Source organism: Cricetulus griseus, chromosome 6, assembly GCF_003668045.3.
Source record: "Cricetulus griseus strain 17A/GY chromosome 6, alternate assembly CriGri-PICRH-1.0, whole genome shotgun sequence".
NCBI lineage: Eukaryota > Metazoa > Chordata > Mammalia > Rodentia > Cricetidae > Cricetulus > Cricetulus griseus.
The window spans coordinates 73,904,037-73,929,637 of NC_048599.1; the positions used below are offsets into that span (position 1 = coordinate 73,904,037).

Consider the following 25,601-nt stretch of genomic DNA (forward strand, 5'->3'; position numbering starts at 1 on the left):
CTCTTCAATTAACCTCAAACTTAAGACTCACCTTTCTCAGCTTCCCAAGTGCGAGAATTACAAGTGTTCATCCAGCTAGCCGTGAGATCCTGATCGCAGCTGTTATATCTGTGAAACCAACTGGATGAAGAGAAAGGGCTGCTACTGGGGCCAGGGAACTACACTTAACCTTGCTGCTGACCTGACCAGCTTTGTGGCTCTCTCCTCTTTGGCTCTTAGCTTCTTCTTCTTCTGTCTAAGGATGGTTTGTCTGGAGACCCTTCAGTACAGTCACTGCAGTTGTAGTGACCCCAGCCATAACATTATTTCCATTACTACAGAACTGTAATTTTGTGATTGTTATGAATCGTAATGTAAATATCTGGTATTTGCAATGGTCTTAGGTGACTCCTATGAAAGGGTCATAGATCCTCAAAAGGGTCATGACCCACTGGTTGAGAGCTGCTGATCTGGGTCACTTTCCCAGAAGGCATTTCAGGGAGCCCAAGTTTTGTTTTGTTTTGTTTTTGTTTTTTGAGACAGGGTTTCTCTGTAACTTTGGAACCTGTCCTGAAACTTGCTCTATAGACCAGGCTGGCCTTGAATGCATAGAGATCTGCCTGTCTCTGCTTCCTGAGTGCTGGGATAAAAGGCGAGCACCATCACTGCCAGGCTAGCACTAGTCTTTTAAGGAGGGACCTTATGATAAGAGGGTGTTCTGGCCAGTTAATTCTGGGAAATGTTGGTAATTTTCCTTTGTGAAGACTCACTTGAGTTTGTTGGAGTTTCTGAAACTGTGCAGCAGCTAGACCAGTAGTTCTCAACCTATGGTTGGAGATCCCCACTGGAGTCATATTAATATCTATATATGATTTATAACAGTAGTAAAATTATACTTACAAAGTAGCAATGAACTAATTTTATGTTTGGGGCCACTGTAACATGAGGATCATTATTAAAGGGTTGCAGCATTAGGAAGGTTGGGAACCATTGAGCTAGAACGTGATTAACAGATTATTTCCCCAAATTTATTTTCCCACAGAGTCTCATTTTAAAGGACCTTAGCAGCCAGTGAAACACTTTATGACACTGGTTCTCAACCTGTGGGGGGATAGAATGACCCTTTCACAGGAGTCACCTAAGATACCGGAAAACAGACACTTACATGATTTATTTATAACAGCAGCAAAATCACAGTTATGAAATAGCAACACAAATAATTTTATGGTTGGGTGTTACCACAGCATGAGGAACTGTATTAAAGGGTCGAAGCATTAGGAAAGTTGAGAACCACCGCTTTAAGCTTTGATCTAGATCAGTAGTTTTTTACTGGGGGTGACCTTGCCCTCTAGGGACATGTGGCAATGTCAGGAGATGGTTGACCATCATAAAATGACTCTGGGATGGTGGGGTAGGGATGCCATTGGCATTGAGTGCACAGAAGCTGGTGTTAGTGCTGAAAACCCCATGGAAAAAACAGTCTATAGAAAAGAACTGTCAGCTCCAAGATGTCAGCTCTGCTGAGGCTAAGAAGAAACCGTCTGGTCTCGATGAGCTCGGGTCTTTCCTACTTCAGCTGAGTATGATTCAGGCAGGAGGAGGAACAACTATGTCCTGGTGACTAGTGTACATAGAGATAAGCCTTTTTATTTTTTATTTAGGGTGTGTGTACGTACATGTGTACGCGTACTCGAGAGAGCATGAACACACATGTATGCATGTTATGGGCATATAGGTGCCCACAGTAACCGAAGGAGGTAATGAGCTCCTGAAGCTGGTGTTGCAGGTGGTTGTGAGCAACCCAACAAAGGTGCTGGGAAACCCACCTTGGGGCCTCTACAAGGGTGCTCTTACTGCTGGTTGTCTCTCTAGCCTCTTTTTTTTTTTTTTTTTTTTAAGATTCCTTTTATGTGTAATAAATGTTTTGTTTGCATGTGTGTCTGTGCAGCACACGTGATTGGTGTGTCTGGTGCCAGTAGAGGTCAGGAAAGGGTATTGGATCCCCTAGAATTGGATTCTGAACAGTTGTGAGCTGCCATGTGAGTGCTAGGAATCAAACCTGGAACCTGTGCAAGAACAAGTGCTTTTAACCACTGAGAGGCTCTTAAAAGCATGCTGTCTTGGACACTGTTCTGTTGCTGTAAAGAAACACCATGGTCAGGGAAACTCTTAGGAAAGAAAACATTTAATTGGAGCCTTCCTACAGTTTCAGAGGTTTAGTCCATTATCATGGAAGACAGCATGGCAGGTTTATGGCAGTTTTCCTGGCCCTGGAGTAGTAGCTGAGAGCTGTGTCCTGATTTACAGGCAAAGAAAGAAGGAGAAAGGGCCTGGCATGGGCTTTTGAAACCTCAAAGCGTGTTCTACCCCCATGCTTCCTCCAAAAAGGCCACATCTCCTAATCCTTCTCAACTAGTGCTATTCCCTGATGGCTGTGCTTTCAAATGTGAGCCTATGAGGGCCATTCTTATTCAAACCACTGCACATGCATGGAAAATGAAGAGGGCTTTTCCTCCCTCCTCTTGCTTTTTTTATTCCTGTGATCCGAGGTAGATTTGGGCTTGTGTTTCTCTGTGTGACTGGTGACCATATTTGGCTTGAGTCTGGAGTTGGAGCTGCCTTATTGCTAAGGAGCTTGGGTGAGGGGTGGGTCAAATGATCCAGGAGCAGTGGTGCTTGCTGACAGTGAAGCTCCTGGCTAGGGTCCTAGGTTTCCTGTGTAAATACACTCAGGTGACTTGCAGAGGCAGCTCAAGCAGCGCTGTGCTCCGCCTGGGTTCTGACTCTGGCATTTCCTCAAGAACCTTCTGAGATCTTGCTTAGACATTGTCTTCCCTGTCACCTCACTGCAGTAGCTCTGCCCCCCAGGTTTATTCTCTCCCTGGCTTCTTGTAAGAAGTGTCTGGTTATCGATGATCAGCTCAATATCCTGCCCATCTCCTCCCACGTGGCCAGCATTGAGGCCTTACCTCCTCAGGCCCCGGTGAGTCTGGGTGAGGGGGACCGGGATCTGGTGGGTGTTGGGTATAGTTTCCATGTCAGCTCCTAGGCCAGGGCAAACTGATTCCTCTTCGCTGTTAGGATGAGAATCTCAGTCCTGCTGCTCTGGAGCTACAGGAGTTGAAAGAGAGTTTGCAGGACACTCAGCCTGTGGGTGTTTTGGTGGACTGCTGCAAGACCCTGGACCAGGTATGTGTGAGTTGGAGCCCGGCGCCGCCCCCTCCCCCCGCCCCCCCCCCAGCACAAGGTAAGACAGCAAGGGGACGGGAAACAGGTTAGGATGTGTTAGATCTGTAGCATCAGGGCTGTGCTGTGTTGTCTCAGATCACAAAGAAAGCCAGTCAGTGAGCTGTGGTGAGGGAATAGATTATATTAAAGAGGAATTGTCGTTTTCATAGAAGATGGTGGTTTTGTGTTCTTTTATTTCGGTTAAGTTTGATGATGATACAAAGTGTTAGTATTCAGGCATCTGTACTGGCCTGTCCTTGGGGTTCTGACAGGATACATCCTCAGCTGTAGCCACTAAGAGAGCACCACCTGTGCATATTCACTATGTTCCCTTTTAAAAGGGCCCTGCCCACCTCCCATCCTCCTCTCTCCCTCCCCCACCCTCTGCCCCTCTTTCCTCTCTCCTGCTGCTTCTGTTTCTGGAGGCCAATATCCCCACTCTTTTTGCCTTTTTTATGATCCCTTTCCCTAATAAAAATCCCCTCTGCTTGGTGTCTTCCTCTGGAGCATTGCTTTTCTTAAATTACAACACAAAGGGATTTTGTTGTTGTTGTTTGTTTTTGTGGGGTTTTTTGGGTTTTTTTTTTTTGTTTGTTTGTTTGTTTTTTTTTTTTTTGAGACAGGGTTTCTCGGTGTGGCCCTGGCTGTCCTGGAACTCACTCTGTAGAACAGGCTGGCCTCTGCCTCCTGCCTGGCTGGTACTAAAGTTTTTGCTTATGACTTATATAGAAGAGTTGGGGAGAGGGGCTTAAGGCTTCTTTTACTAAAGCCCCATCTAGTGTGAATCTTGTCTGGGTTTGGATTGGGTATATGCTAATAACAGTTTGAATGGAATTATCAAGATGTGTATCTGTAAGCCGGGCGTTGGTGGTGCACGCCTTTAATCCCAGCACTCGGGAAGCAGAGACAGGCGGATCTCTGAGTTCGAGGCCAGCCTGGTCTCCAGAGCGAGTGCCAGGATAGGCTCCAAAGCTACACAGAGAAACCCTGTCTCTAAAAACCAAAAAAAAAAAAAAAAAAAAAAAAAAAAAATGTATCTGTGCTTGCTGACGTGACTGGCTAGTTTTGTTTAGTGGCTTCTGGGCCATGATGATTTTCTAGCACTGCCCAAGGCCTTCAAGCTGCTGTATGTTGTAGTTCCACCAGCCTTGGTTAGATGAGCATCATGTGACTCCTCCTCCTCACAGACAGTAGCTGCAGGGATACCTTCCCCCACTCAGGACTGAGTCCCAATAGGCTGGGTTCTCTTTTCTTTCTGGAAGCACAGTTCTAAGCTCTCGGTTGTTTTAAACCACTCTTGGTCTAGTGAAAGGGAACAATGGGATTTGAGAGAAACTATAATGCTGGAAACAGCATTATCAAATAAAAGCAGCTTACTCAGGAGGCGGGAGCAGGAAGATTTAGGCTAGGCTGGGCTATATAGTGAAATCCTTTATCCAAAAAGGGCCAGAGGCTCCATAGAGTGCTTTCCTGGTCTGCACAAAGCCCTGGAGTTGATCCCCAGCATTTCATAAACTGGGCATGAGGATGCCTGCCTGAAATCCCCCTCCTCCGGAGGTGGAGCAGGAGGCTTAGAAGTTCAGGATCATGCTGGGCTACAGTGAGTTCCAGTCCAACTTGGGATACATGAGACCCTGTCTTTAGGAAAAAAAAAAAGAGAAAGAAGCCCTGTAAAACAAAACCAATTAGGAAAGTATGAAAACATACATTAACATGTTAATGAAATAGAAAGTGGCATCTGTGTTGATTCCAACTGTTGTGCTATTACTAACAGTAATGCCAAGTGTGATGGTGTATGCCTGTATTCTGAGTACTTGTTCAATGATTGACAGGAGGATAATTGTTTCTGAGGCCAACCTGGGCTACATATAGCAAGCCACTGTCTCAGAAAAGAATTACTATTAGGATATTCTCCCAGATAGATCTGTGGCCGTTATAGATCCGGGAGCTGCTGGGTCAGAGATTGTGGGCATTGAAGTGAGTGCCACCAGTTGGGAGTACTTCTGACACTGCAGGACAGTGCCTTCCTTTTAGCTCTCTCTACAGTGACATTGGACTAATAGATGTGGGAGCAGCTGAACATTGTTTTTAATTGGCATTGTCATGAGAGATGCAGGCAAATAATTATGTTTTGTTTTCCCTTTTGGTTATCATGTCTGCTCATGTTTGTATTATATGTGTTTTCATGGTAGCCTTTCATTTTAGGTAAATATTTTAGGATACATTTTAGTCTAGTTATTTGTAATTAGCATCTAGAACTTCCCTAAAATTTAAAAAGTGAAATGTAGTTTAGCAAGGGCCAAGTTAGTACACAAAGCCTCAACCCCTTAGGTGTTTCCATCAGAAGAGCCTAGTGTCCTGAAGCCCTTCCCTGTCTGTATTGGGCCTTTATCTCAGTGCCACGGCCTTTAAGAGCAAGACTTGGTCCTCAGGACCAGCCAGGCGTGGCCTCCTTTCCAGTCTCAGATCTCAGCGGGCATCCAGATTTAGCCCTGAGTAGTAATGTGGCTCCCAGTTAGTTAGACATTGTTCCCCTCCAGTGCCAGGCACTCTGCTGGGTTTCAGGCTTAGCAGTGAATGAGTATATCTACTTCAGAGCTCATCTTCTGTAGGGTGAGACAGCTTCTATGGAGGAAATTAGCAAATTGTATGGTTTTGAGAAAAGTTGTGTAGACCAGAGAAAAAGGAAAGTAGCCTAGAGGCCTAGGGTGTATCAGAAGCTTCTAGATGAGTGGTGAGTGTTGGGGGCTTTTAGAAGGGACATTTGAGCAAAGCCTTGAAGGAGCTGTGGAATGAGTCTCTGAGCAGAAGGATCACAGCTGCGTAGGCCTAAGGCAGGAATGTGGTTTGGGAGCTTAGGGGCCAGCAGGGCTTAGCAGCAAGAAGGAGGGGGGCGGAGATGGAGGTTATTAAGGCCACTGGGAGGTCTGCGGTGTGAGAGATGGTGACATGGAGCAGTTTTTTGTGTGTCTCTTAGCACAGTGTGGAAGCATTCCCCAAGGTTATAAAAGGGTCTTGTGGCTGCTGAGCTGACTGCAGGCTGTGGTGGGATGTGGGAGAAAGGGTAATTATGTAGCTGCTGTTTTATGATGGAGTTAGCTGGGGCAGGAGGGGGCTGTGAGCAGAGCTGGAGAAGACATGAGGAATGGCAAGACTCTGTTTTGAAGGTGTCACCAAAAGGAGGTACTAGAAAATCAGGGTTGGGTGGGAAAATTGAGGGTGTGTTTAGCACAGAATTGGACAGTTAAACTCAGATGAGGAAGCTCAGTGGAGGTTTGAGGAACTGTTCTACATCAGCTTTAAGTCTGAGATGTCTGTTGTGTGAGTGGAGCTGTAGAGCAATGGTTGCAAGTACTTGAGAGTATGCAAAAAGGGAAGAGGTCTACAGTGGAGACAGAAGCTTCAGAGCTGACCGAGGGAGTGAGAAACATAGGTGCTGAGCAGTGCTTTCTGGCCTGTGGCAACCGATGGCCCTGGTGGTTGACCTCAGCATCAGCCTGACCGCTACCCAGAGACGGTGGTAAGAGCTGAACATGGAGCCTTGCAGGTGTTCACGTATTGTTTCTCTTTACACAGGCCAAAGCTGTCTTGAAATTCATTGAAGGGATCTCAGAGAAGACCCTGAGGAGTACTGTCGCACTTACCGCTGCCAGGGGACGGGGCAAGTCTGCAGCCCTGGGCCTGGCTATTGCTGGGGCAGTGGCATTTGGGTAAGGGTTCCTTATGGGTAATGTGCAGGATTTGTTTGGGTCAGGAACCTGATGGAGCTGTATCTGGTTCCTATTCGGGGCTGGTCACCATGTGACTTCTGTCTGTCTTGTGTACCTGTCTGGAAGCAGCAGCACTACCCCCCCCTCCCCCCAGGGCACTGAGAGGCACACTGGCCACAGAGGCAGTACCAGGGCCCTTTTGTTTGCTGCTTACCTTGAACAAGCACCAATGCAAAGAACACCTGTCAGCATGAGTGTTTGTGTCCAGCTTTGCTGATTGAACAAATACTAGTGAAATATATTGTGACCTTGTTTGGCTGTGGGTTTGTTTGTTTTTGGTAAGTTGTTGTTTTCTATCCTTGCCCTGAGTGGGGTATGTACGTAATTACCTAGTGTGCCTTGCAAGCTCAGCTAATGGACCTACAACCCATTGTCCTGCTTGTGTGGTCTTCCTTGGTCATACTTAGAGTTCTGAGGGCATTTTGCATATGTTGTAAGCCAAGGCCCAGGGACTTCTAATGATTACCCAAGATCCTCCAACAAGTTGCTACTGGCATAGCTGTGGCCTTGGTCTAAGCACCCACTATGCTCCATGACTTCACAGTTTGAAAACAGTCTAGCTGGTGATAAGTGTGAGTCTGCCCTCTTGTCGGCACACTGGGTCGGGGGCAGTGTGTGGGTTCTGTACACTGATGGCTAGTCTCATAGTTGGCCATTCAGCACCCCTGAACTGATGGGTAGCCATGTGCTGGGCTTGTTACCAGTTCATCCAGAGCCTGCTTATATTGGTTTTGAAGTGGTGTGTGCTCTGGTCTTGGTTGCTTTCTTTTTTGTTCTAAGAGGTATTCTTCCTTCGCTCTGCCATTGTCTCTGGTTATCACTTGTGTGACAGAAGCAACCAAAAATGATTCCTTAATTTTATTTGCGTCTTTAAAATGTCCCAAGTCTCCTTATTTCTAACCCTCCCTTCTCTTTTGTTTTGCAGGTATTCCAATATTTTTGTTACCTCCCCAAGCCCGGATAACCTCCACACCTTGTTTGAATTTGTATTTAAAGGATTTGATGCTTTGCAGTATCAGGTAGGAAAGTAGGGTAAGCCCTTCTGCTTTCATGCTGGATAAGCCTGGTGTCTGTGGAATGCCTGCTTTCTTAGTAGTGAGTCTCTAAAGCTTGCCATGGTTTGACTCTTTCTTCACCAGGAGCACCTGGATTACGAGATCGTACAGTCTCTAAACCCTGAGTTTAATAAAGCAGTGATCAGGGTCAACGTGTTCCGAGAGCACAGGCAGACTATACAGGTGAGGCTCATCTCAGTCCTGTTCTGTGGGCAAGGGTCCTGCTGTCTGGACCACATGTGTGACTACTTGTCCCTGACACAGCAGTGGTGAGTGAGAACCCTGTTGCAGATTTTCAGCTGAGTGTGAAGACTACATTCAGGTCGGCTAATAGAAATAAATGCATGTAGTAGGATTGAAAAGTACAGTTTGTCTCTTGACTGTGAAATGAATGGGACTGAGAGTATGCTAAAATGTGGTTTTGAGCAGTTTGGGTTTTGCTGAGTTACTGTATGTTTTGAAATAGGACATCTGCAGCTAGAACAATAACGTCACCGTTTCAAAGGAAAAAGAGCTTTGCAGAATGTGCTGGGGATCTTTGTGGTTTTGCCAGTGCCCTATTTCCCTTTCAAACAGCATTTTCCGGAAAGCTCCATAAATCTCAGGCACTCAGTAAGTGCAAATGCTCTACCCTTGTCTGAAGGCTTCAGTGTTGTTCAGTCTCTACGAGGCATCATGTGACAGACAGGATTGCAGAGGCACTGAGACTCACTGGCTCTTGCTGGATGGATTCATTGATTGCTTTGACGTTAGATTGGAATGGGAAATGAGCCAAGTGAACTTGGTAGTTTATGATCCTTGAACTTTAGCCTGCAGCAGCAGCGAGTAGACCTGTCAAGGAGGTGCATGGACAGTACACTTTTAGGCAGATATTAATACCAGGGTTTATGCCTTTACCCTAAGGTTCTTTATTGGTTTTATTAGATTCCTTTTTTTTTTTAATTATTTTTTGTGTGTGGGTGTTTGCTTGCATGTATGTCTTTGTACCACTTATGTGTCTGGTGCCTGTTAAGGCCAGAAGAGGGCTCTAGATCCCCTGGAACTGGAGTTAAAAATGGTTGGATCCATCAGTGTGGGTATTGGAACTGAACCTTAGTCATCTGGGAGAGCAGCCAGTTCTCCTAACTGATGGGCCATCTCTGAAGCCTCTGGGTCTTTTTCTAGTCTCTTCATTCTGTCCATTTCATCCCACGGTTGCCTGATTAACTCCGCTGAGGGCAAAACTGCTACTAGTGTGGGTTGGGATAGGTCTTGGGAGTTGAGTGGGCTGTTGGCTCTGAGAATACAGGGAACTGTTAAAACTCAAGAAATATACACAAACCAGAGAAGGAAAACATTTCCCTGAAATACCCTAGTTCAACCCTGTTTTCTCTTTAAAATTGTGTAACCCAACACCCTTTGTTTACAAGAGTGTAGACTCCCGGATGAGTGCAGAGGAGGTGACTTGGCTTTCTAAGACCACAAGTGTCTTCTTTCTAGGCTGGAGAGTGAGAGACAAAAAGAGTACTAGATTAAAGCAGGGCGCCCCACTGGAGAACACTTTCTGTGCTTTTATGAGATGATTGTTTAGTTAACAATCAAGACTTGGGGCTCCATTGAAGAAGATGTGAGACCAGGAGCGAGTAGGGCAGCTCCCTCCTTGATTCAGCCACCTCCAGAACACTCCATCTTCTTGTGATCAAACCTTTAGGAAAGCACAGAGACCAGCCTACCACTCAGATGGCCAGTGGGCTACCCTTGCTCTGTGTCCCTGTGTTCTGCCCTGTCCACCTTTTTACTCTGCATCTCTTGCTAGATCTCTAGTTGACGCTTACATTACAGATCAGGTTGATGACCTCAAAGTGCTGGGTGAGGAAGTAGGATTTATGTTTGTTTGTTTTCTAGAACATAGAATTGTTGAGCTTTAGACTAGTTTTGTCTCCTTTACAGTGTTTGTTCCCAATTACCTTCATACCACTTTTTGGTTTGAGTTTTATTTTCTTAAGCCCTCACCCATTGTAGATTCAGTGCAGCAGCTCTGAGGTTTTGTTTTTGTTTCGTTTGACCTCCAACTCACTATCTTACTGTCTCAGCTTTCTGATTACGGGTGTGAACCATCACACCTGGTGGTTGTTCTGGTTATTTGGTTTGAGCCAGAGTCTACCTGTGTTACTCAGACTGAGCCTAACTCACCATGGAGCCCTGGACCTGTACCAGACTCGAGACCCTCCTGCTTCCCGTCCTTCTTGAATGCTGGTTTACAGATGTGTATCACCATGGCCATTCCAAGATTGGGTTTTGTCTGTATACATGCTGTCTCCCACAGTTCTCTGATTGTTTCTGAAGTTGAATTATCTTTAATTATTTAACTGGTTATCCATATTGCCTCTGTGGCATTTTAAAAACAGCAGAAAGGATATACTTAGGGCTGAGAGGTGTGGGAAAGGGAAGGGTGACGGATATGGGGAATGGGAAGAACAATGTGGACTTAGGAAAGAGGATCTTTAGTTAGGGTTATTTTTGGCTACATGGAAAGTTTGAGGCTAGCCTGGGCTACATGACTTGCCTTCCCTCACCAAAAAAAAAAAAAAAAAAAAAAAAAAAAAAAGTAGCCTGGAAATTACCTAACACACCAGAGGTTGGTGTCAAGACAGAGAGCCAGGGAGCACAGCACATAGATAGAAATCTAGTGCCACATGCAGTAAGAGTGATGCCTCCTCCCACCACAGGCTCCTCCCTGATCTGAGTCTGAAGAAAAACATGAGACACAAAAGAGGGAAAGGAATGTAGCCACTGTCAGTCAATTCTATAAGCCAGGTCCTTTTACATAATGATCTTGCTTCTTCCTTAAGCAACCATCGAGTAGGTATTTCCTTGTATCTCTGTGTGTGAATGTTGTATACATCTATTTATGAATGTGCATATACAGATGAGTGTATGTGTGGAGGTCAGAAGTCCATGGAGGGTGTCTTCCTCAGTTGCTCTCACGCACTGAGCTTGAGTTCCCAGATTGGTCTGGACTGGCTGGCCAGCAAGCCCCAGGCAGTTTGTCTCTGTCTCCTGACCATTGGAGTTGCAGGTCTGTGTGCTGTGCGTTTATGTGGGTGATAGGCAGGATCCAAACTTAGGCTCTCATGTTTGTGCATCAAATACTTCATTGACTGAGCCATCTCTCCATCCCCTTTCCTGTGTTTTGTAAAAAAAAGAACATGAGGCTCTGTGAGATGACATGACCTGTTCAGGGTCACATAGTCAGCCATTGAAATGTTTGGTCCCAGGTGTCCATCCTGAAGCCCACTTAATTCTTGACCTGCCAAAATAGATGTGGGAAAAGAGCAGGGGACAGTGAGAGTGGACAGAGTGGACTCGTGGTCTTCAGCTGCGTATGGTAGACTCAGGTGGTCGCACTTACAGTCTAATCCGTCTTTCCCCACAGTACATCCATCCTGCAGATGCTGTGAAACTGGGCCAGGCTGAGCTGGTTGTGATTGATGAAGCTGCTGCTATCCCCCTCCCCCTTGTGAAGAGCCTGCTTGGGCCCTACCTGGTTTTCATGGCATCTACCATCAATGGGTAAGGCACTCCTGCGTAGAACTGTTGATCTTGCAGATTAATTGAAAGGTAAAGAATGTGTTGAGTTTGGCCATGCAAAACTGTTCAGTATCAGTGTGAGTCTGGGCAGCTTCGTTCTTCCTGGGGCTTCTTCAGCAGGAACTGTCCCTTAACTTGTTGCTCCCCTCTGGTCTGATGTTAAGTGGGTGCCACAGATTGTAGAATTTTGGAGCCTTATGTGATTCTTGCCTCCTGTCTATGATCGGGTTTTGAAAAGTGCCTGGTAGCAATACAAATGTCCTATATCTTAGGATGTGGAAATTTAATATTAAAATAGCTATAGTTAGCATTAAAACAGGCTTATACTGTTATTCCTAAAACTTTAAAATTTACCTTGATATAGAAAAATGACAGAAAATAGTTAGCAAGCAAAAGGAAAAAGTGAGCGATAAAATGCAAACTTAGTATTGCCAAGGCCTTGGTTTAATCCCCAGCACCTAGAGATTTCCAAAAGTAAGGGTTGAGGCGATGGCTCAGTGTATAAGAATGCTTGCTTTGTTGGCATATCAACCTACATTTGAATTCCCAGCATCCACATAAAGAGCTAGACATGGCTGTAACCCTAGTGTTGAGGGAGGTGGTAGGAGTTGGGGACCAGCAAATTGGATCCTGAGAGCTCACTGTGCAGTCAGCTTAAATGGGGATGGTAGTGTGGTGGGTTTCTGTTAGTGAGAGCCTCTGTAAAGATGGTAAAGCAGGGAACTCCCAATGTCCTGCTCTGGTTTCCATATGCATACATACAGTCTCATGCACCCATACACATGTATGCATGTACCACATGTAGGCCACATACACAAATGCACACATGAAAAAAGGAGAGAAAAATCCCTTCATCCCAGCTATGTAGATACTTCATGTATATGTTCTGTGTACTTATTTTACTTTTCATTTGTTTACTTATTTATTTTGTTGTTTGAGACAGGGTCTTAACTATGTAGACCAGGAGATCTGCTTGCCTCTGCCTCCTAAGTGCTGGGATTAAAAGTGTGTCATCACACTGGCCTACTTTTTCATTTTGTACAAGAACATAAAGTTTACATTCTATTGTTAATATTGTGTTTTACGTATGTATTGGGAAATTTCTCCAGGTCAATAAAAATGTATATTCAGTATAAAAGATTCCTGTACAGAAATCACATCTTCAGGAGAGAATTCTGTATTTCAGATTTATTACTATGACTACTTAACATCAAGAGTACTTAAGTAAAACAGATTTTTACCTTTGGTTGTAGGCCTAGCCTTGGTACCGGTTGAGCCATCTCTCCAGCCCACAGATTTTTACTTTTAAAGACTGCTTTATTGTGATATGCTTTGCATGCTATAGTACTAACCAGTGTCAAGTCTGTAATTCACAGTTGCATAACCATGTTCACCACAGTCAATTCTAAAATACTTTGACCTCCCCCAAAAGAAATCCTAAACATCCCTTTCCAAAGCCCTAGTCCAAGGAGCTGCTGGCCTGCTATGTATTTCTGTAGAGTAGCTTGTTCTGGGGTTTCAGTTAAATGGAATCATATGTACAATGTGTGGTCTTGAAAAGTCATTTTTAAAGTTAAATTTATTTGTTCTGCATTTGTATGCAGGTGTGTGCCATGGCAAGTGTGAAAAAGTCAAGGACAATTTGTGGGAGTCTGTTCTCTCCTCCCTCCTACCATGTGGGTCCAGGAGGATCAGACTCAGGCCTCAGCCTAGGTGTCTGCTCCCTGCTGAGCTATCCAGTCAGTCACCTAGTGTATAGTCTTGTATGGTTGGCTTTTTCTCAGGGTTCACCCATGTAGTTGTGCCAATATTTCTTTCCTGCTTGTGACTGGATGATGCTCTGCTGTGTGGAGAGGCCCTGCTTAAATGTCTGTGAAGGCTTTTGGGCTCTCTCTCTTTGGCTGTTAGAGAAGCTGACACACATTTGTATACAGATTTCTGTGTGGACTTGTTTTTAGTTCTTTTGGACGTAGCTGAGGAGTGAGATTACTGTGTCAAAGGGAGACTATAACTGTATGACAGGCTGCCAGATGTTTTCTAGAGCATCTGCACCATTTAATTCCCAATGTTTCAATGACTTGTGGCCAAACATGATTTAAAAAAAAAAAAAATCTGATTGGAAAATTGCAGAAATAATTCATGTTTTTTATACGTTGTGTTAGACTATATAGTTTAAAAAATTATTGCTAGTTATAGCTATTTGGTTATTGTACCTAATTTATAAGTTAAACTTTAACATTGATATGCATATATAAGAGGAAAACCATGGCATGCATATGGGATTTAGTCCTAGCTTTGGAATGTTCTCCCTCTGCCAAAGGGACTACACTGTGTGAGGATTCTGAATTCCCCCCCTTAGACACTTGTGTTTTGTTTTGTTTTTTTTGTTTTGTTTTGTTTTGTTTTGTTTTTCAAGATAGGGTTTCTCTGTGTAGCTTTGGAGCCTGTTCTGGAACTCACTCCGTAGACCAGGCTGGCCTCAAACACAGAATGTGCCACACTGCCTGGCTACACTTGCTTATTTTGATGATAGGAGGTATTTCTGAAGTGATGTCTTACTTTGTTTTTTCATTTGTTTTAAAATGAATTCATGATGCTGAGGATCCTCAGCTTGCCTCCCTTGTTCCCCTCCCTCCAGTACTGGGGATTGAACCTAGGCCCTTGCACATGCTAGGCAAGCCCTCTACCACTGAACTGCATCCCTGCCTGCTCTGCTTATTTTCTGATTGGGTTATTAGCCCTTTTATTATTGAGGTGTAAGGTTTACATTTTATGTACAGGATCCTTATTAAATACATTATTTACAAAAATTCTGTTTTGTGGGTTTTCCACTTTTTTGATAACATTTTTTTAAACATGAAAGTTTAAGTTTTGTTGCTTTTGTTTATTCATGGATTATATATTTTTTTACATTATTTGGGGTGTGTGTGTGTATGTGCGCGAGCGCATGCATACATGCAAGCAAGGTGGTGAGTGTTTGTATGTGTCATAGTGTATGTGTGTGAGTGGAGGTCAGAGGAAAACTTGCCAGAGTCAGTTCTCTCCTGGATGCTAGTCCTGGGGATTGACCTCAGACTATCAGGTTTGGCAGCAATCATCTTTATCTGTTTGCTGGCCTGAATTTTATGTTTTTGAAATAAATGGGATTCCTTTGGAGAAATTTGTTCTATGGCTTACTATTTTCAACTTTTAAATTATATTTTGTATCAGGGTAGCGATGGTGCTACACAGATAGCTATCTGGAAAAATAATATATATAAAACATTGTGGGAGGGGAGGGAGAGGGAACTGGGATTGACATGTAAAACAATCTTGTTTCTAATTCAAATAAAAAGGAAAAAAACCCAAACAAAACAAAACAAAACAAAAAACCCAACATTGTGAGCCTGGCGGTGGTGGCGCACACCTTTAATCCCAGCACTTGGGAGGCAGAGGCAGGCGGATCTCTGTGAGTTCAAGACCAGGCTGGTCTACAAGAGCTAGTTCCAGGACAGCCTCACAAAGCCACAAAGAAACCCTGTCTCGAACACCCCCCCCCCAAAAAACCCATTGTGTATGTGTCTTTGTGCACATGCTCACTAACCTGCCCAGATATATGTAGAGGTCAGAGGATAGCTTACATGAGTCTTTCTACCATGTGGGTCCCAGGGATTAAACTTGGGTCACTAGGCTTGGCAGCAAGTGCCTTACCCACCGAGCCATCTCACTGGCCCCAGTTCTGAGGTTCAGGTCTATGCTATCACTCATGCCACACATCACCTTTTCATTTTTATTTATTTAATATTTTGTTTTATTTAAAATTTTATTTATTCATGTACTTTTTGTATATGAGTGCTCAGTCTTCATGAATACCAGAAAAGGGAATCAGATCTCATTACAGATGGTTGTAAGCTACCATTTGGTTGCTGGAAATTGAACTCAGGACCCCTGGAAGAGCAGTCAAATGCTCTTAATCACTGAGCCATATTTTCAGCTCTATTTTAATTTTTAAGATTTGATCTTATGCATATGAGTATTTTGCTTGCTTGTATGTATGTGTACCATGTGCATGCTTAGTGCCCTCAGAGGTCAGAAGAGGATGTCCAGTCCCATGGAACTGGAGTTATAGGTGGAGCCACCAGGTGGGTACTGGGAAGTGAAACCAGGGCCTCTGCCACCTCTCTGAGCTACCTCTCTAGCCCCTAATGTTATTTGCTTTTGGGTGTGTGTGTGTGTGTGTGTGTGTGGGTGTTTGAGACAGAACCTGTTGTTGTTTGCTGCTGCGTACACCAGGCTAGCTGCCTCACAAGCTCCCAAAGATTTCCTTGTCTTTGCCTCCCATCTTGTTGTGGAGTCCAGAGACATGCCGCCATGTCAAGTCCTCACATTTGCATGGCAAGCACTTTGCTCAGCCCTATATCACCTCTTAGGTGAAAGTAATAAAAAGAATCATTTGGCTGGGGCACTGGAGAGATGATCCAGTGGTTAAGAGCACTGACCACTCTTGTAGAGGACTCACTTCCATTCCCAGCACCTATGTGTTGCTCAAAACCACTTATATTTCCATTTTCAGGGGATCTCATGCCCTCTTCTAGCCTCAGTGGGTACCAGGGATGCACTAATATACATATATACATGTAGGCAAAACACTTATATACATAAAATAAAAGCAAATAAATCTTATAAAAAGAATTGATTGGTTGGTGGATTTGTTTGATTTTCCACATGTGAAAGGTCTCAGTTCATATCTTCATGTAACTTCTAGTAGAATGGACTGATAGTGACTGTGTATCATTGTTCCAGTTTCTTTGGCTAAATGCTTTGTTTACATAATCTTTCAGGCCTTATTTTCAGATCACAATCCTGAGAAATGTGTAGGATAATCCCCTTTGGGGATGAGAATGATCAAGTTCTCCACCCAGAGGTGCTGAAGTCCACACTAGGGCTTGATTATGTGCCTGAATGGTTCTTAGCCAAATCACATCTTGGTTCATCTCCTACAGCTCTCCTTGGGACATGTCTGTGGTGTGTTGGAAGTTCAGATGAACAAGACTGTCTTGGGTTCATCTGGCTGTGTCTACTTGGACATAGACTTGGGGACCTTTTTGTCTGACTGCCTTTGTCTTTCTCCTAGCTATGAGGGCACTGGCCGGTCACTGTCCCTTAAACTCATTCAGCAGCTTCGTCAGCAGAGTGCCCAGAGCCAGGTCAGCACCACGGCTGAGAATAAGACCACAACAACAGCCAGACTGGCCTCAGGTACCTATCAGGCCTCTCATCATCTTGCCTCAGGACTCCTGGCAGTTCCAAAATTTGATGCTGTCTGAAAGCTTGAGTCCTAGGAGATGATAGCTTTTTTGAGAGGAACTGTAGTCCAGTCGCCAAGTGGAAACCTGACTTGGGTCTTTGGATTCCTGAGACCTTTTGGTCCCTGCTCAAAGACATGGGTAGGGTATATTGACTTAGTGGGAATCTTTTAAGTTGGGCTTAGAGTTGTGAATATCTAATCCAAAACACCTTAAATCAACCACTTTAAGTTCTTGAGCCATGGCTGTCTGGACACTATGTTACAGATCAAGTGGAATATTCTTATTGTTGTTAGATGCTGTATGTTGAGTAATTGTTTCTAATTGTATGTGTTGTGGGTAACAGCTCGGACATTGCATGAGGTTTCCCTCCAAGAGTCAATCCGATATGCCCCTGGAGATGCAGTAGAGAAGTGGCTGAATGACCTGCTGTGCCTGGACTGCCTCAACATCACCCGAATAGTTTCTGGCTGCCCATTGCCTGAGGCCTGTGAGCTGTATCCTCATTGTCTCCCTGGCCCTGTGAGGGGCTGAAGCAGTTGGAGAAAAGGGTTTCGGCTTAGTACAGTGGCGTATACCTGTAGTCCTTGGCCTGATTTAGGAGGCTGAGGCAGGAGGTCGTGGACCTAAGAATTCAGGGCCAGCCCAAGCAAAACAATGAACAATGAAAGTCTCACCGCCCCCTCTTTTTTTTTTTAAGACAGGGTTTCTCTACGTAGCCCTGGCTGTCCTGGAACTCACTTTGTAGACCAGGCTGACCTTGAACTCACAGGTATCTACCTGCTTCTACCTCCAAAGTGTTGGTATTAAAGACATGTGCTATCACTTGGCAAGATCTTGCCTTTAATTTTTTTTTTCTTTTTTTTTTTTTTTTTTTTTTTTTTTTTTTTGAGGAACATTTTCAATTTTGTTTCTCAGGCTACCCCACTATAGTTTCTGCTCAGGACACTGGATGCCTAGTCCCAAGATGGGGGAGATTCTATTCTCAAGCTGGGGGAAATTTTCTCTGGCGTGTCTTTATTCCCATTGCTTAACTCCAACACAGCTACTATGTTAACAGAGATACTCTCTTTTGCTACCACAAGGCCTCTGAAGTTTTCCTCCAGCGGCTCATGGCCCTCTATGTGGCTTCTCATTACAAGGTAACCAACTTGCTCTGATATGTCCTTCAGCAGGGAACAATCCTCATGTCTTCCCACACCTGCCACTCAGGGACCTGGGTGGCCATTCCATTGGGACTTGAATGTGTCGAAGCTGGCAGGGTCTGGTGATCTTGTTGGAGGTTTGGGTCAGGCTTTGGATACTGTGTCAGAGTCAACGAGTGGGAGCTAGAGGGGTGGGGGCAGAGTTGCCCATGTTAAAGGCACTGGTATTGCCAGCCAGCAGACTGCCTAAACTGACCGGCTGAAGTGGGATCACACTTGAAGCCCAGAGGTGCTTTCTGGCCTGAGGCCAGTTCATCCTGTTGAACTAAGGAGCAGAGAGCCTGAGCTTAGAGTGGTAAGACACAGGCACTAATGGCGGGTTGAAGAGCCTGCTTCCTGAGTGTCTGGGTATTGCAGCCTTTGATGGAGCCTGAAGAGTTGGTGTTAACTGTGGTGGCATGCCTCCCTAAATAGCAAACAGCCTTTTCTCTGGAGAAACTTTACTTCTCAGTTGCAAAATAAATAGTGCCAAATACCTTCTGCTCTGTGACCTCAGGGTTGAGCCTGAGAGGACAAGACAGCAGGCGTGGAGGGCCAGGCCCGTTGTAGCTATTGTGTAGCTATTCTATCATATTGCCACATGATAGAAAGGTGCTTTGCTAGGCTTTGGAGCCTCGTTTGGCTTTGGAAAAGGCAGAGCTTCAGTTACCCACTGACTCAGTCAGGCCTCGGGAGTGAAGGATGAAGGAGTGCCTCGAACTGACCCGTGTGTGTGCCCCACAGAACTCTCCCAATGATCTTCAGATGCTTTCTGATGCACCTGCTCACCACCTCTTCTGCCTTCTGCCACCCGTGCCCCCCACCCAGAATGCGCTGCCGGAAGTGCTGGCCGTTGTCCAGGTACAGAGAAGAGAGAAGCATGCTGTGGCATTGGTTTGGGGAGCTTTTGGGCATTCGTGTGGACAGGGAAGCTGTTGGGGCCTGACTTGGATCTAGGTGGGTGGGTGTACTGGAGAAAGCTGACATTCTTAGATTTTTTTTTCTTTCCTCTTGATTTCAAAAGCATTACATGATTCTTGTAAACTTAAAGACTACATGGAGGAAAAAGTTTAACTCCCAGAGAGTGTGAGTGCGAGTATGCAGGCGCATCTGCCATTTTTTTCCTTCCCATAAACATGGGTTATAGATGCCAGGCTCTTTTCTGCAGTGTGTCAGTGTTCATAATAATCTACATAATATTTAAAAGCTACCTAGTGCTTTATTGTTTGATCAGACGGTATTTGTCTCACCACTTTCCTGTCACAAACTTGGGTTCTTTGGAATTTGTGCTGCTCCATGTAGAGCTCAGTGTATATCCTGTATCTCTGTTGGTGAGTGTTTAAGTGACACATGCTATTGACCTCCATGAAGACCCTCCTATGCTCTGGCTTTTGTTCTTGGGTGTCTTGTGAGTTAGTAGTAACCTTCAGCACAGTAAAGAAACCTCTGGCAGTCAGTATCGGCTTGAACCTGGGGTAGAAACTGGCTTAGAAACCCGACAAAGGTTGAAGCTTGGGATCTGGGGCTAGCTCATGCCTTCTCTGTTATGTTTCCCCTAGGTGTGCCTTGAAGGAGAGATTTCTCGCCAGTCCATTTTGAATAGCCTATCTCGAGGCAAGAAGGCTTCAGGGGACCTGATTCCATGGACAGTGTCGGAACAGGTGAGGGAGGGACTGTTCCTGGTATGTCTGAGCGAGCGAGCTGTCAGGATGTTTGTGTTACTAAGCAACTGTCTTGTGTCTCCCACAGTTTCAAGATCCAGACTTTGGAGGCCTTTCTGGTGGACGGGTTGTTCGAATTGCTGTTCACCCAGACTATCAAGGGGTAACATACCCCCAATTTCATTTCATTTTCTTCTCCCCTGTCAAACCTTGTGTGTTGCTGTTTGATGGGCTCCTGGAAGCTCGTTAGGGGGGTGTGCCAATGTGCCTGAATAAAAAGCTAGAACATTTTAGGTGTCCTCTGCTCTGGAGAATTTAGCCAGAGCTTGGTGTGGGCAGGTGAGCAAGGCTGGTGGTAGATGCTCCTTTTCCTGTGTTAGGACGCAGTACAAGTTGAACCAGATTGATTGTCTGTAATTGCCTTCTGTCGCTTGAAAGCCCCATTGAGGAGTAAGCTGTGGAAGCAGCCTTCTGGCAGTGGCACAGGTTGCAAGTGGGCAGTGCTTGGTGGGCTAGACTGAGGCCTCACTGTATGGGGCACCAGAGCCGGCTTCAGCAGCATTGTTTTTGTTTTTTTATTTTATTTTATTTTATTTTTCAAGACAGGGTTTCTCTGTGTAGCTTTGGAGCCTATCCTGGCACTCTCTCTGTAGATCAAGCTGACCTCAGAGAGATCATCCTGCCTCTGTCTCCCGAGTGCTGGGATTAAAGGCATGCTCCACCAACGCCTGGCCCAGCATTGGGTTTTATTGATAGCTTTTTTCCAAATGTAGTTTGACCAGGCGCAAATGCTTTAGGAGCAAGGCAGTAGTGGCATAGACAGACGGAGAATGACTCTTCTCTCTGCTGTTTTTCCTGTGTGTGCTCATAGATGGGCTATGGCAGCCGAGCCCTGCAGCTGCTGCAGATGTACTATGAAGGCAGGTTCCCTTGTCTGGAGGAAAAGGTCTTTGAGACACCACAAGAAATCCACACTGTGAGCAGTGAGGTAAGCACGACCTGGCAAAGCTCTAGTCCTGGCTCTGAGAGAATGGTTCTTAGGGCTCTTGCCCATTTGGGCAGCCGGCCACTTTCTCCACCCTAACTGTAGAGTGTCTCAGCCTGTCACCAGCGTCGTCTGGTGCCACAGCAGAAACTCTGGGAGTGGAGTGTGGCTTACCAGCCTGCAGGTGTGCTGCCTGGCAAGTTGGAGAAACTTCTCTCCAGTGGCCTGTGTTGGCATCAATGCAGGTGACAGTGTTCCACTTGGCTTGCTTAAGGCAACCTGCACTAGTGACTTACAGACCTTCACAGATCTGCATAAGGTGCCCATGGGAGAGCTGCCCTGGGAGAGCTTGTGTACCTTGATTTAGCACTGGGCTCAAGTAGGTTACTCACGGAGGTCACAGAGGTGCCAGGTGACAGTCAGTTTCACACTGCATTTTCAGAGCCCTAGCTCTGTCCCTTCTAAAGTGTATTAGACATTGCTAAACTGGAGGCCTTTCCTTGCAGTCTAGTTTGGGGACTGTGTGATTCCACAAATGCTTAGATGTGTGGAGTGGTTGAGGTGGTCACTTGACTCTTGGGGTCCTGTTTGAAAACCTAGGAACACACTAAAAAATCTGTGTTTTGTTGTGTGGTATACTGGACAGCTTGAGACCTCTGCTGTCCACTCTCGCTTTGCTAAGGGGATGGTGTCTCTTCTAGGCCGTCAGCTTGCTGGAAGAAGTCATCACTCCCCGGAAGGATCTGCCTCCCTTACTCCTCAAGTTGAATGAGAGGCCTGCAGAGCGCCTGGATTACCTTGGTGTTTCCTATGGGCTAACCCCCAGACTCCTCAAGTAAGTACCTGCCTGTTCTCTGGCACCAGCCCATGGTAGTGGGAGAGGGCAGTTCTGGGCGCGGAGGGGGGCTCCCTTTGCAATTGGAGTCCATGTTGATGTCTGCTGCTTTGTGTTCTTCCTGGCACTTCTCAATTTTTCAGCTGCTTCCCAGAGGGCATAAATGGTGACGCCCCCTTTCCTTTTTTTGTAGATTCTGGAAACGAGCTGGATTTGTTCCTGTCTATTTGAGACAGACCCCAGTGAGTGAGGCTTGGGTGGAGAAGGGGATGGGTTTGTGTCTGCAGTTGGCACAGAGCATTGGTTTCTCCCTGGCTGTGCCCTGAGTAGGTGTTCCTGTGCTGTTGCAAGGGTTACTATGATGGACAGACAAACAGCTATCCTTTTTCCAAGGCAGGCTGTCACAAAGTGACTCCTCCGTGACATCTGACAGGCCTGGTGCATCCTTTGCTTTGTGCTTCATTATAAAGTGGTAGGGTACACATGGGCTTGTTTGTCAGATTGCAGTCAGTCTGTAGGCTGGAGTGTCCCTGAGTTTGTACACCAGAGCTGAGTTCTGTTGGTCTCTGAAGGAGAGAGGTGGACAGTGGACTGTTGGGAAGAGGAGAACAGCAGTGAGTTCACATAATATATTTAGTGCCTCCAAAGAAGCAGCCAGTGCATGAGGCAGCTGTGAAGCTTGTTTTCTAGCAGGGAGAACTAGCAAGCCGCAGAACACACTGGCGCTCCTCAAAATGGCACGTGCACTGGAGACCTCAAAAGTTGATTGTGGCCTGGGCTGCAGCTTAAACCTCAACCAGGTGACTGGAAGGGGCCAGCACAGTGGCCTGGGCTGCAGCTTAAACCTCAACCAGGTGACTGGAAGGGGCCAGAACTGAAGAAGATGGTTGGGGCTCGAGATAGATGGAGTCTGGAGAGAATGGTATGATCATTCTCATTCTAAAATGGAAGTTTCAAGCCATCCAGTACACCATACAGTAAAACATAGGAGAGCTTCCTTGGTGGTGTGTTCTTACGGTTTTCAAGCAGGACCCTAGGAGTTTAATGATCACCCGGGTACTCCACGTACCTACGCATGTGTAGAATCAGGGCTTCTCTGTTCACCCCTCTTCCCCAGAACTAAAATAGCATCTCGATGCAGCATGTACTTGGGGCAGGAGTGCATTCTTAGAAGCTGCTGAAAGCACATAAAGTAAGAGGACAGGTGACCCCTGGGTTTGCCAACACTGGTGTTCTGAATGGAGTTGTAGATAATGGGAGGTGCAGATACAAACATGTATTGACATTCTTTCCCAGAGTGGAAGGGAGCAGAGAGCAAGATAGCTGTGGGGGTTGGGCATGAGGGAGGACTTGTCAGGTATTTGTTCACCACAGAGATTATTTGCAGGGAGCATGGGCGGATAGGGCTGACTGCAGGGATGCAGGTCTTGTGGGGGCCAGGAGGCTCGGTAGCACCTCATCCCTCACTGCAGGAGGACAGCAACTGAGATAGCGAAGATGTCTGATTGCTTCTGTTTTCAAGGCCCACAGTGCTGAAGGGGTAGGAGGTGTGGCTTTGGGAGAATGCAAGGCTGGTGTCCAAGGTAGTGGTGAGTGTCCATGAGAAGTCTGAAGTGAGACTGCTGGAGACTGGAGTCTGGCAGGCAGGTGGTAACAGATGGGCTAGTGCTTACCCAGACAGGGATGTAAATCTGGCAGTTGTGTGCAGGAAGGATGCAAACCAGTGAGCCACATAGGCCATAGGGCATCTTGTATCCTTGTGCCTTAAACTGCTCTCTCTGACTTGTTCCTGCTATTTTGTTTTGCCAGTGTTCTCTTCAGCAGAAAGCCATTAGATGCTGTCATGCAGTTGTGAGACCTTGTTTACATAGTAAAAAGTCCAAACTGTGTGTGGCCTTTTGCCATTTAAATACCTAGTGAAGTTCGAAGCATCCGGAGTGTTAGACCTGCCTGGGCTACGTAGCAAGGCTGTGTCTCCCATACAACAAGCCTGGATATGCACACTGGCTGCCAGCTTAGTGTCTCTGGGGTTGTTAGGATTTTCTTGCTATATAAGCACCAAGAATGCACAGACAGGATGCGTACTGAAGCCTTGGGGCCCTTAGTTCAGATCTACCTGAAAGGAATGAGTGCAGAGCAGAAGTCAGGCCTGACCTGAAGACTTGCCCGGTCTGCTCCATTTCCATGGCCTTTTAGGAGGTTGTCTACAGTGTGAACACTAGAAGCACAGGTATGAACTGGGGCCACATGGGCCGTGCAGAAGCACCAAGCCCTTCTCTGCACAGTTGCCCTTAACCACCAATAGGAAGCTCTGAGAAGGAAGTGGGTGGTGCCAAGCAGAACTGTGTGTTCCCTAGAACGACCTGACTGGAGAACACTCATGCATCATGCTGAAGACACTGGCTGATGAAGACGAGGCTGAGCAGGGAGCCTGGCTTGCGGCATTTTGGAAAGGTGAATGCCAGTGGAATGGAGAGGGGACAGGGAGGTGGCAGACTAGGGCACCTCCAGACTGCTAACTGCCTGGCGCTGCCCTGCAGATTTCCGAAGACGATTCCTGGCCTTGCTGTCTTACCAATTCAGCGCCTTCTCTCCTGCCCTGTCTCTCAACATAATCCAGAACAGGAACATAGCGAAGCCAGCCCAGCCAGGTGAGCTGTCACCCAGGAGCTCAGGGCTTGTGGAGTCCTCAATCTCCTGTCCTCTGTCCAGGCTGAGACTGGACGTCAGGTGTAAGAGAAGGTCATACAGTGGTTCGTTGTGGAACCTGGTTGAAATCTGGGCTCCGAAGGAGCTAGCTCAGACTCGAGGCTCTGTTTCCTCATTTGTGAAATTGCACTAAGAATATGCCATCAGCCATCTGTTGCCAGTGTGTAGAAGAGCTTTATGCATATAAATCCATTTGGTTGGGTGAAAATTTTAAAAATTCTATGATGTCTTTTTTTTTTCTGTTAACAGTTGTATGTGTCTATATACATTTTATGTGTATATATGTCTGTACTCACATTCCTATGTGTATATTTGCCTATCTTATTATATTTCGATGGGGAATCTGGGTTCTTTGAACTGGGCAGAGCATGCACTTCCGTAAGCTGAGTCTGGAGGAAGAGTGACAAATGGGGAAGGGTGAAGGTGTGTCCGTGTAATGCTGGGGCACCAGGGGCTTTCTTTGCATAGTGGTGGCTTCTGTGCAACCAGCTCAGGATTGTATTGATGGCAAGATATTTCAACAAATTATTTTTAGAGATTTATGTGCAGCCTATTTTGTTGGCACGTGTGCAGGTGTATCACATGTGTTCCTGGTGCCTGTGGAGGTCAGAAGAGGGCACAGCTGTTAGGGATGGTTGTGAAGTTCCGTGTGGGCCCTGGGTCCTCTGCAAGAGCAACAGTGCATGCATGCTCTTAGCTGCTGAGACACCCGCCCAGCCCCTTCCTGGATGGCCTTGTGTGTTAGGTGCTTTCCTGTGAGGGCTGCAGACTGCCCTGACTCGTGTGGCTCTTGTTGCATGTGCAGCCCTAGGCCGGGAGCATCTGGAGGCGCTGTTTCTCCCCTATGACCTGAAGCGGCTGGAGATGTACTCTCGGAACATGGTTGATTATCATCTCATCATGGACCTTATCCCAGCCATTTCCCGCTTGTACTTCCTGAACCAGCTCGGGGATCTGGGCATGTCGGCTGCCCAGTCAGTAAGTCACCTGGGACTTCATGGGGAGAAGGGAGGACAGTGGAGTTGTTGGTACTGGGCCTTTAGTTGAGTGCTTAGAAGGAGCTTTGTGCCTTTAGCACTGGCCGAGCTGATGGGTGGTCTGACCTCTCTCTGCAGGCTGAGGTGATAATGTAGCTGCCCTTAGGAAGCAGCTCGCTGCACTTGGAGAACATACTCTCCTGACCCCACTTGCTGCCTTAGCAGAAGCCCCGTTACCCTGGACTCAGGATGCAGTTGTGAAGTGGTGTTTGTCAGGACAGTGTGAACTAGAGTGCATTTCAGGAAGGAGTGCTTGGTGCTTTAGTAACAGGATGGAGGAGACCAAACAAACACTACTGCTCT

The 25,601-nt window shown here is 46.1% G+C and overlaps 1 protein-coding gene across 3 annotated transcripts in view; it reads left to right on the plus strand.

The window, feature by feature from the left end:
- Nat10 (N-acetyltransferase 10) overlaps positions 1–25,601 on the plus strand; it is a 44,781-nt gene that overhangs the window by 15,276 nt on the left and 3,904 nt on the right. For all 3 annotated transcript variants that reach the window (XM_027422355.2, XM_027422354.2, XM_027422356.2), the window contains exons 7-24: positions 2,848–2,962; positions 3,061–3,168; positions 6,784–6,917; positions 7,903–7,996; positions 8,117–8,215; positions 11,448–11,584; positions 16,716–16,840; positions 17,234–17,384; positions 17,933–18,029; positions 18,816–18,932; positions 19,631–19,732; positions 19,821–19,895; positions 20,604–20,720; positions 21,419–21,552; positions 21,746–21,794; positions 23,910–24,006; positions 24,093–24,203; positions 25,067–25,239. In XM_027422355.2, coding sequence (XP_027278156.1) covers positions 2,848–2,962; positions 3,061–3,168; positions 6,784–6,917; positions 7,903–7,996; positions 8,117–8,215; positions 11,448–11,584; positions 16,716–16,840; positions 17,234–17,384; positions 17,933–18,029; positions 18,816–18,932; positions 19,631–19,732; positions 19,821–19,895; positions 20,604–20,720; positions 21,419–21,552; positions 21,746–21,794; positions 23,910–24,006; positions 24,093–24,203; positions 25,067–25,239 — 2,035 coding nt within the window. The remainder of the gene's footprint in view (positions 1–2,847; positions 2,963–3,060; positions 3,169–6,783; positions 6,918–7,902; positions 7,997–8,116; positions 8,216–11,447; positions 11,585–16,715; positions 16,841–17,233; positions 17,385–17,932; positions 18,030–18,815; positions 18,933–19,630; positions 19,733–19,820; positions 19,896–20,603; positions 20,721–21,418; positions 21,553–21,745; positions 21,795–23,909; positions 24,007–24,092; positions 24,204–25,066; positions 25,240–25,601) is intronic.